At 39.2% G+C, this 11,403-nt stretch overlaps 1 protein-coding gene across 1 annotated transcript; it reads right to left on the bottom strand.

Moving 5' to 3' along the window:
* Positions 1 to 62: 62 nt before the first annotated feature.
* On the bottom strand, positions 63 to 10,997 carry uhmk1 (U2AF homology motif (UHM) kinase 1). Its single transcript, XM_062395038.1, has 9 exons — positions 10,230 to 10,997; positions 9,655 to 9,784; positions 8,011 to 8,197; positions 7,718 to 7,915; positions 7,304 to 7,398; positions 7,098 to 7,174; positions 6,918 to 7,016; positions 6,730 to 6,818; positions 63 to 5,975 (listed from the first exon to the last, which is right to left on the bottom strand). Exons 1-9 carry the CDS (start codon positions 10,504 to 10,506, stop codon positions 5,829 to 5,831), a joined length of 1,299 nt encoding a protein of 432 aa, XP_062251022.1. The 5' UTR covers positions 10,507 to 10,997; the 3' UTR covers positions 63 to 5,828.
* Positions 10,998 to 11,403: the final 406 nt, after the last annotated feature.

Below are 11,403 nucleotides of genomic sequence, written 5' to 3'. Positions count from 1 at the left end.
AAATTTGCTTATATAGTAGCTTATATTCAACATCAATATATTTGGAAATAACAAACATCAGGTCAAGTTAAGCATCATTTTTATTTCATTTTTTGAGATACTAAACACAACATGAATGCTATGAATCTTGGAGAATAGACTAACACACAGGTCCACAAATGTTATGTGTGTGTTACACAGTGACCTCCTGACATTGTGCTTCCTCTGAAACAAGAAGTAACATCCTCTGCTCTCTCAGTACAGTTTGACCGGTAGTAAGTCTCATGAGGCCAGACCACTGAATGAGGATATGTGATCTGGACACAGAAATAAACATGAAGAGGTTTTACATTTTAATGTTTCACCAAGAAAAACTGATACACCTCATTTCACCCAATAATGAACATCATGTAGTGTCCAAATTGAACTTTTACACAACATTCAACAAACATCTTCACAACCTTACTGGCTGAAAACAAAAGGAAGACCTTGATTAAATAAAGACAGCAATAATCTCAAGGATTGTCTTTTGATATTTTTAAATATTACAATGAAATACATTTTTTAGTTGTTCAGACTCAAAACAAAAACACGGGATTGTGCAAGTTCTCATTGAATCATTTGGTTTTAGTTGTCCGATAGTTCTTTGAGAATATGATATTTTTAGGGCAGCTGCGCTTCAATATATCAGATTTGGCTTTGAATAAAGTTCCCCACGGGTCCCATTTCATATGAAAATATCTAAATATGAATGTGTTAATATAGAAAGGGTAATTTTTTAGAGACTGCAGTTTATCTCTGGAGCTTTCTTAGTAACTTTGGGTGGCTTTTCTCTGGCTCTGAAAATGTATAATTACTGCAGCTTTAAAGGTTCAGCGTGTACAATTTTGGTGAAAGGAATCTATTGGTAGAAATGGAATGTAAAATAATCCTAGTTGCATTGGTGTGCAATCATCAATTGTTGTTTTCTTTGCCCTAGAATGAGCCCTTTATATTTAAATATTTGATACGTACATCAGAAGTGGGTCGCTCCATGGAGGCCACTTTTTCTTTTTTTTTTATAGAAGTACACCTGTTGCACTGAATTTTACAAACGGAACCTTTAAATTAGAAATAAAAAAAATCACAGGAAATCAGTTCTTTTGTATCAGTTGTAGACACTTTGTTGCTTTACGTTTGTATCTTATCTCTTCAGTTATAAACTGACTGTTTCGGTCACTGTCCTTTTAATATAAAATTATGTAAAAACACCTTCAAGCATATGGCCACACACACAAGTGATACACACATGGTCAGCATCTCTCTCTTCCTCTCTTCCTCTCTCCCTCCACCTTGATATTGGTCAACTGTGGCAGCGAGCATTAACCACAGTGTCACATTAATAGGTTTACACATAACCAGTGTGCTGTAAAGACTGTAGTACTCCCAGTTTGAGAATAAATGCTATTCACACCAAATGTGAAAAACAAATTTTATAGTGATATATTTAAAACAAAAAAGAAAAATACTTATTCCACTTCTATGAAATCATTAAACTTGATAAGTATTATGTAAACCAACACAAAACTGCTGTACAATTTTGTATACCCCAGTGCTTAACTGGTCCGATGTTTTAAGGATTCAACTTAAACAATCTCCTACTGTAAAATGATCAGCATGCAGCACACAACTTAGTATCATATCATTCAAATCAGCCTGAATAAATATCTGAGTCTAATATTAAAACAATGCTGCCATACTGATTGTTCTACTGCAGACGCTCACAGCTCTGTGGCAGCACAATATCTCTCAGACTGCCAATGCTTACATGCAGGGCTTAAGCTGATTTAAAGGTTCAGTGTGTCAAATTTAGTGGTAAATACTCCTCACCTCACCCTCCCCTTCCAAACATGAAAGAGAACCTGTGTTATCCTGCAGTTGTCATAAACACTCAAAATTAGTTTAGTTTGTCAAGCACCAGATGAAATATGTTTATAGATATTAGATATATAAATGAATCTAAATAAATAAAGGGCCACTTTACAATTTGTAAAATTTACATGATTACACACATGTGAAGACATCACTGGGATTATTTTATATCCATTTCAGCCAATAAATCCATTTTACACTGAACCTTTAATCAAGTCTGAGCGGCACCAGACTGAGTGCAGCAGGAAAAAAATGTAAGAACAAAAATATTATAATACTGAGGTGCAGCCATCAACAGAAGAACCTGCTTTGTCCTCGTCTAAGTTAACCAGAAACAGTACAAACCCTAACTCCATAGCCACTAATAACCTAATGCTAACATATACACAACAGATACAGAACCATCCTCCATTGGAAAAATGAGGACTACTGAACCAACACAACAATTGATTGGAACGTGATCATGGTGCAGTGCATTAAAAAGTGGCAAGGAAGCTTTAAAAAGTGAATTCAGTGGATGCTACTCTTAATAATGTCACTAGCGAATTGTCAAATGCGTTTCGGTCTTTTGTCATCTCTTTAATCTTTGCTTTTGTCTGATCACCTGTTGTGGCATCTCTCTCACATGTAATATTGTGTTCAAAAGGGATGAAAACAACCCTAAGCCATATTAAGATTGCTGCTTTCGAAGTCAAACTGGGAAGCGGCTGGTTAAGTGTGGAAGACCACATGCTGTATGCATGTTTGGGGATAGAAACCCTCAGTATCAGAGATCTGTAAAAGACCATTACAGTTGACTGGTTTGCTATCGTTTTTGTCAAAGAAAGCCACACCACAATTTGTTGTGCTGTGTGTGGCTGTTCATTATAAATGGTCTTGCCAGCTCCTGTGAAAATGCGGACATCTCGTTTCAAACTGAACCCAACACTTTCAATGAAGAGAGCATGAGCAAGTGGTTAAGATACATGTAACTGCAACGCCCTTACACTCCATTATAGTTGGGGACCTTTGTTACATACGATTCTCCTCTACCCATGTCTCCTGTTTGGATCTTCAATGGAAACTATTCATTTGTTCAAGCAAAAATGCCCCATATATTATCCAAAAGAAAAAGGAACCTCCTTTTCAGACAAAACACACTCCCACAGTATCTCAAAACTATGTATAGACCATAACTTGTGCACAGGCATCACTGAACACAAACAAAGTTATATCATTCAATAAGGTGCAGTTGAACTATGGCGAGTTCAGATCATAAGACAAAATCTAACTTCAAATGCCTTAAAAGACTATCCTGACATTATCATTTGTTTTTTCGGTTCCCGTCCTTGACAGGACTATGAGACGAAGATTGTTCATTGGGTTTTAGTCCAGAATTATTATTGAGGGCCACACTGACCATCTTGATTATTTACCACAGGCTGCTAAATGTGCTTTACAGACATGTCGTTGGGGTCTTAAGACAAGATTTCAAGCTCAATCAAATAAAAGATTGTAGAAAAATAGTTTTTTTTGGAGTCACTCCGTATAGACAAATCTCCGACATTTTCTTCTTACTCTAGGTTTTTCTTTTTTCTGTTGCAGAATGTGCAGTGAGTGTGTCAGAAAGAAGATTTCTAGTCCGTAAGCTTCAGATATTTTTTTAATTTTTGTGAATATTAATGGAGCTCAGCGTAAGTTCAGTAAGGAAGACTTAAAACCCCATTCAGATCAGCTGACTGCGGGCGGTCCTAAATACCGGGAATGCCCATGGGAGGGCTTAACCTGTATGCGTCAGCTGATCGTAGGTGTTCCCAATCATCTAATCAGGCCCGCGCTGTTTCCTTCAGCCAGTCACACAGCAGCTGTCAAACTTTAAAAATCCCTTCTGTTCTCTTCCTCAGCAGTGTCAATGCAGTGACTCGCACAACCCCTCCTCCACCCCAATCTCCTCCAGTCCTGAGAAGAACATTCATCACCTCTTCCGGATCCCGATGACAACCGATCACGGACTAAGGTGGCAGCTGACTGCCTGACAACAGACTGTTACTCGTGGCATCCATTGCACTTCTGTCCATCCTGGAAGAGGGATCCCTCGCATGCGGCTCTTCCTGAGGTTTCTACGTTTTTCCCTCAAGAAGGGTTTTGTAGTTTTTCCTTACTCTTGTGAGGGTTAAGGACAGAGGATGTCACACTTAGGAAGTCCAATAAGACAATGCTCATATATGGACCATCTAAACAAACGATTGACCAATGAACCACCACCAGTGTCTAGACCCCTGGGGGGTATTCCTGTAAGACGTTCTACTACACCCCCTTCTAATCCTGATGACATCACACAGGGGTCTAAAATGCCAAAGACTATAAATGTTCGCATTCTCTGTGCACTTTAAAAAATAAACTCGTTAAAGTAAAAACCAAGTCTCTCCTGATTGAAATAATATAGTTTTTCTCACATACTCAATGAATTACCCATTCAGAAGGAGCAGTGCTTTATATTTGTGTTCTAAAACATCAGTGAACCAGTTGCACTTCTACACACCAGACTTTAAAGCATGAATAATCAACATTCATCCTACCTCTTAAAGATTAAACATTGAATTATGCCAGAGTTCAATATGTTAGGCCAGTTCGTAGTTAGGTTTAGCCAGAAGCTAATGTTAGCTAATGCTAGCTAACTTAAAGTGACTGACGTGATATGGCCGGGTTTAAAAAAATGTTTTGCACTGAGCAGTTTTTGGAAGAAAATCAAGATGCTTCTTTACGATTATCATTGTCTTTAATGTTGTTCGCGAGCAGCACTACGACTGCTGGAAGGAAATTCTTTTCTAAGGCATCTGCTTCAACTACATGAGCAACCAACACATACAGGTGCAGCACAACCTGTTGTTGTACTAGCATTTTGGTTAGTTAGCTAGCTAGCTTGTGAATGTCATTGGGCACTTGTATAGAAAAAATCTGAAGCTTCCCTGTGTGACAGTTAGCTTGACGGGCACTGCAGGTCCACTGATACCATGATGGACTAAGTAGAACCCAAAGAACATTAGAACGTATGGATTCTTCCGTAACTTGTAACTAATGCAAAAAAAGCTACAAAGCATACAGCTACAGGAAAGGGCTTTTAGGTTTCAGACATAGAACCCAGTCATTATTACTAGGAGGTCAGTGTAATCCCGCTTGTTTCTAATCTCATCCTTGAAAGTATTCGACTCAATTTCTAGAGAGATCTGGAGATGTGCAACTATTCAGATTCACATTCTCTCAGCATTGGTCATTTCTGTGAATGAAGTGCGAAAATGGAAGAGAGAACAGTAAATAGTCTGTCCCCAGAGTTATAAGTAGCAACAGATGCAGTTCACCTTGAAGCACCAGATGGATTAGTACTGAGTGGCACCCAGACTTGAGGCAGCAGAGATGTGATGAGTGATCTTGTACGCTGCTCACAACTGAGTTAAAGTTACACTCTGCATGAAACACTTACAGTGGGTACGGAAAGTATTCAGACCCCTTTAAATTGTTCACTCTTTGTTTCATTGCAGCCATTTGCTAAAATCCAAAATGTTCATTTTATTTCTGAATACTTATGACCATATGATATTTCAGTTTTTATTTTTTAATACATTTGCAAAAATTTCTACATATGTTTTTTTTTCTGTCAAGATGGGGTGCTGAGTGTACATTAATGAGAAATAAAATGAACTTTTTTGATTTTAGCAAATAGCTACAATAAACCAGAGTGAAACATTTAAAGGTTCTGAATACTTCCGTACACACTGTATGTGCCACATGACTTACATGCAGTACTTTAAACTACACATCTTTTTAACTGAATGCATTTTTTAACAGCAGGATGGCCACTCATAGCTTCTAAGGTCTTTTTTCACAGGGAGAAACAACTTCTTGCTCTCTTTTCTGGTGACCTATGCAGTTCCTAAAGATATACATTGAGCTCCAGGGCTTTACTGCACAGTTTGATACAAGTAACCTCTTTTATAAGCGCTGAGAGGGTAGAAAGTGGCCACGACAAATTTGCCATCGAAGGTGCGGCCTGTCAGCAACCTCTGAGCCTCTTGGGAGTCGCCGGAGTTGGCATATTCCACAAACACCTGGTGAACACACAGAGGACATGGATGAATAAGTGGGTGAATGCATGTAACCGTATGCTGTGGCCTGATTACAGCACAGTACAAGACATTTTCCAGCTGGAGGTCTTTCAGCAGACACATTTCATATTGATTTTGGCAGTTTTGCTGATATTCTTTCTTTGTACAAATCTGTTCAATACATATTTGTTGCAAATTTAGATGATTGTTTGTGGTTTCATTGTAGTTTACATTTAATGACTGTAGTACCACATACTGGCCTGTATCTATATCACTTTGCTGAATTAAGTGCATGTTACTTGTTTCCCTCTAGGCTTCCTTCCTTACTGGAAGAAAAGGGTCCTGCCATGTATACTTAAGACAATGGCAGTACCAAATGAAATGCATCAGTAAATATAAATCTAAAACACACTGTCTATAAATTAAGGAATTAATATTCATTCACAGGTCACTGTATGTGGATTATCTCAAGAAGCAGCGACAGAGCTGCAAGGTTGCAGTTGCATCCAGTGGACACTGATTGCAAGTACTGGACAAAGACAACACAGTGAACCACTAAAATCAAAAAATATCATTCATAAGCTTGTATTGCCCCTTTCCCTCACCATATTTTCTCCCATATTTTGCTCAACAAGGTGTGGTGTCTGAAACTAAGTATGGGCGTTCTGTCACCAAATCGCTTTGCTAATTTAATTAAGAATCCCTTTTTGTTAAACAGAATTTTTTATGAAGATCCTGTCTGATGAAACAGATTTACCTGTCCTTTCCCTGGATTCTCCTTGGGGATGAGCAGAGAAACCACTGAGCCGTATTTCTGGCACTCCTCTTTCATGTCATCCAGGATGTCTGGGAACAACAACGTACATGAACCTCTACAAGCTAGTAAGAAAGTAGATATAAATCTGGAAATGTAACAATTATTTCATATATAAGACATTGCTGTACCTTCATACTCATCTTCATTGTGCAGATGACTGTCGTCAATCAGGTTGAGCAGACGCAGAACAGGAGAGGGCAGCAGAACCAGGTCGTCTATGTGAGGAGCTGACACAAAAACACATAAGTAAATATGGCTCACTGAGGGATATGGTAATCTTGATGTTTGTCATAAATATGGACTCATACCAAACGGAATACTGAAGAACGGGCTCAGGAGCGCAGTTTCAGCTGTGCATCTTTGCTTTGGGTCAATGAGAAGCATGCTGCAGACAAAACATAACCCAATCAATAGTATGAGACATTTCAGAGACCAGACTATAACGCTCTGCTTACACTGCAGGCGGGATTGTGTCATTATACAGTGCAGCTCATAGTGTAGTAGATGAGGTTACCTTTTGATAAGGTCTCTGAGGTGATAGACAGGGATGGCAGGGCATGCAAGACTGTTGCTGGCAAAGATATGGTCAACAATGGCAGCACTGTTATCCTAAAGGAGAGGGACAACGATTGCAGAATACTGTTTTAGTACTGCATAAAGTGTCTGCATTATTGGACATTTCCAAAACCTTTAAACCTTATTTTCTCTTTCCGCCCTATATGTATCGTATAATGTTTTTATTTTTTTTAATTTCCACTTAATGACAATAGGGGAAGATTCACTGCTGCTCTAAACAAAGATTTAATTCCTTTTATTCATAGATCTTTTACATTTCATTTCTTTCTTAAGCCTTTAAAAAATCTTGATGAACTCATATCATCAATTAAGACCACATCATCCCTTTTGCCTAAATTGAGCTTTCTCATACCTTCCACTCCTGTGAGCGGACGGTGTCTTTGAGTTTGATTCCTGAGAACATCTCCAACAGGATGATGCCAAGGCTCCACAGGTCCACAGCGGCTGTGCAGCCCAAGTCTCCCTCCACCTCAACCCCGGCCTGAGCGAGGCTGTTCTGAATCTCAGCCTCTGGTGCTCGATACCCGTCTGTCTGGATGTACTTGACATCCTGGAGGAGGTGAGGAAGAGCCAGGGTTAGAAAAACAAAACTTGGGTTATCCCAGCTCCTCTATTAATCGACTTTTACTTCTCAGTCAAACATACCTGGTTTCCCTCTTTGAAGCTGAGGCCAAAGTCGATGAGCTTGAAGCACTCATCGTCAGCACTCCAGAGGATGTTACGAGGCTTGAGATCGGCATGGACATAGCCCTCCTTGTGGAGGAAGCATAGAGCCTCTAGGATGTCTCTGGCACAGTGCTGGACAAGCCACATGGAGTGGCCCTGCTGGGGTCTGCCAAGAATATACAGTATATCAGTGATTCTCAAATGGGGGTACGCGTACCCCTGGGGGTACTTGAAGGTACTCCAGGGGGTACTTGAGATTTTTTTTAAATATATTTAAAATTAGCATCCATTCAAAAATCCTTGAAAAATTGTTATTTAACAATTATTCAATAAAATATATGTGTAAGTTCATGAACTAAATTTTATATTCAGTAGGCTTTTAAATTTAAATATCCTAAAAAAAACAGAGTCTCCCCCATACCGATGGTTTGACCCAACCTGGCACACGCCACCTGTCATCAACTGCCTTGAAAACTTCAACAATTAGCTCAAAAATATGTTTTGAGCTAATCTTTTATTTAAAACTAAGTTAATGATTTATTTTTTGGGAAGATGTGTTTAGCTATAATTAAGTTCATGAGTTCAGTTTGAGAACATATCTTTATTATGATCCCAAAAGAGGTCACTTTAAGTTGATAATTATTTTGAGGTGCACAAATCTTTATTTATATTGAGATAATAATAAAAGTCTTTAGTTATTTTATATCTTTTTATTTCGAAATAGTTCAAGAGAGACCACTACAAATGAGCAATGTTATGGACATTGATGGAGTTTTAAATTTGAATGTGTCTAGTTACAAGGCTTAATAACTCACATTACATCTTTCTTTCAACCAAAAATGCTTTGCGCTAGTTAGGGGGTACTCGGCAGAATTTTTTCTTCGAAGGGGGTACTTCACTGAAAAAAGGTTGAGACCATGTCTATTTTGACTAGTCTGAATTACTTTCTTTCACAACATACTAGAATTGATTTTTGATATTTAAAGGGTCTGTTCATCCAAATAATGACTTTACCCCGATTACACCTAGTATTGCTGTGACTTTTCAGTCATGTTTTTGATTAACTCACTGATGCCACTGTGCAAAGCAAACTGCCCTTGGGATTAAAATATTAATGTGTGTTTTACTTGTGTTGTGTTGTGACAGTTCACAATAAAGGGTTTGAATCAATGATCATTTTTATGACAGGTGAATACTTTCTCCCATGAATCATTTTGCAACACAAACGGTTTAGTGTGGGTTGATTTGTTTTACCAGTAGTTTGCAATGTTCACTCTTTTGAATGAAGCTTTAAGTGCTTTCAGATTCGCAAACCAAATGCTATTAATATTCATTGCCTTATGGAGGCCAGGAGTTAAAGGTTAAATCAACATTTGGTGATAAAACAGAAACGTCCTGTATGACTAAATCAAAAGTAATAACTGTTGGATTGTTTAATCTAATCTTTAGTGGGGAGTAATGGGGAGAACTGTTCCTTCAAAGATTAGAAACAGTGATACAAATGATCATGTGTGTTTCTAGACACAGACATGACCATTTCTGGAATATGTACATGGTTGAGCTCCACTTATAAATTGGCCGACTGCAGCAGTCACGGTCATCACAATAAATTCAACTACTCACCTACCACCTTGGTTATCACTCCTTCCTCTTACCAACAGGTCGGACACACTGACATCCAAAAGCTCCAGCAGGAGACAGCGGGTGGAAACACCCATACAGCTGTTGTTGGTGAAAACCCCGTACAGTGTCACTGTGAAGAGAATGAATAAATCATTACAAACAGCAATGCCTTTAACCGTGCATTCACATCAGGTATACAAGACAGCAAAGGACAGCGGTGTTAAGTCTAGAAAAACAGCAGTGATACCATGATGTCGATAAATGAGGACCTCACTTGAACTGTAAACTCAAATACAGCCTATTCTATTTTAATAAAACCTTTACAATATATTTGCAAACATAACTGTTGTTAGCCATGTTTTATGGAATGATAACCTGATAATTTGAGAGACTGACATGCAAGTGAAATCAGTTATTGCTAGGTAAATTATGATATGCAGAATCGAAGTGCAGATTTACAATGTTTATAAATGGTCTGAGAGCTTTACTATACCAATGATGACACGTGTGTCCCTCTGTCTGTCACATGCATACAGGTCAACATTTTTAAGTTGCAATGTAAATATTAACGTTACCGATGTTTTTGTGTCCCTGTATGTCCTCCAGCACAGACCTCTCCTTGTGATACCCGTAATCTCCTCCCCGAGTGTCGACCTGAAACTGCTTGACAGCGGCGGTGGTGGCCCTGCCTGAGCTGACCCGGTACACCGAGGCCGAGACTCCTTGGCCGAGGCGCGAATCGACGGTCCATATCTCACCGAAGATCTCGAACAGCACGGGCTTCATGCTCTGGTCTACGCTGCCCTGCGACGGTGCCAGTGGCTTTGGCTCGGAGGAGCCGCAGTGAGCCATTGGGCGACGGCAGACGGGTGGACACGAGAAGAGGAGCCAGCTAGTTGACAGGTGGGAGCAGCTGCAGGTGCATTATGAGCGGACCAGGCACTATCAGCGCCACATAAAACTACCAGGACGAGTCAACAGCAGCTGGCACACAATCTGGCCACCCCCGCAACATTGAGAGACTTAACCAAGGAGCGATATCCGAGCATATTAGTGGACAGTTTCCTCACCGAGGTTGTCGAAATGACTTCACGCGTCAACTGACTAAAAATTAGCTACCTTAGCTCCTTAGGCTAAACTAGCCACCGAGTTTCAGCACAAAAACAACCCTCTTCCTCGATGAGCATATACACCCTTCCCCCATAATGTAGCGGATATTGTTAGAGCATTTTAACTGAACACTACAATGTGACGGAGCTTATCGGGTTAGAGTGTTGTGAAGTTTCACCGGAGTTGTTGTAAACTCAGGTTGTTGATATTAATCCTATTTCCGCTCCTGCTCCCCTTCCTGCACGTCTGTGAAACATTTCTACAGTCTGCCCCCTGCTGGTCAGGAGTAAACCTACACGGGCTTGTCTGATTTCTGTCAGATTTTTTCCATCAGAGCTTGAAATTGTCTCCATTATGTATTTTGTTTATCAATCTAAGCTTTTCAGACCACTGAAGGCTGTCTTTCTCATAGTACTTGTTATCTTCCTCGGGACTTTAAATTTGTGATCAGATGAAAAGCACAAACTGCTGCACACACAGTGTAAAATCAATTGAATACATTAGAGATATTAGATTTTAGGGTCAGATTATTCATTACAAATTCAAATTTTCATACAAATACATACGAACTAACAGTGATACACAGATAATATCTAACATAGGTATATCAACAGATTATATATACATATTTGTGCAGAG

This window comes from Platichthys flesus, chromosome 9 (assembly GCF_949316205.1).
Source record: "Platichthys flesus chromosome 9, fPlaFle2.1, whole genome shotgun sequence".
Taxonomy (NCBI): domain Eukaryota; kingdom Metazoa; phylum Chordata; class Actinopteri; order Pleuronectiformes; family Pleuronectidae; genus Platichthys; species Platichthys flesus.
The sequence above is the reverse complement of the archived record's forward strand: the minus strand, read 5'-3'. Positions and strand labels throughout refer to the sequence as shown.

Bases quoted from the DNA above. Each gene is read 5' to 3' on its own strand.
- uhmk1 (XM_062395038.1), bottom strand. From the start codon at position 10,506: ATGGCTCACTGCGGCTCCTCCGAGCCAAAGCCACTGGCACCGTCGCAG. The intron at 7,017-7,097 runs GTATGAGTCCAT...TTTTTGTGTCAG, and splicing joins GTTCTTCAGTATTCCGTTTG to CTCCTCACATAGACGACCTG. The intron at 5,976-6,729 runs GTAAATCTGTTT...TGTGTTCACCAG, and splicing joins AGAATCCAGGGAAAGGACAG to GTGTTTGTGGAATATGCCAA.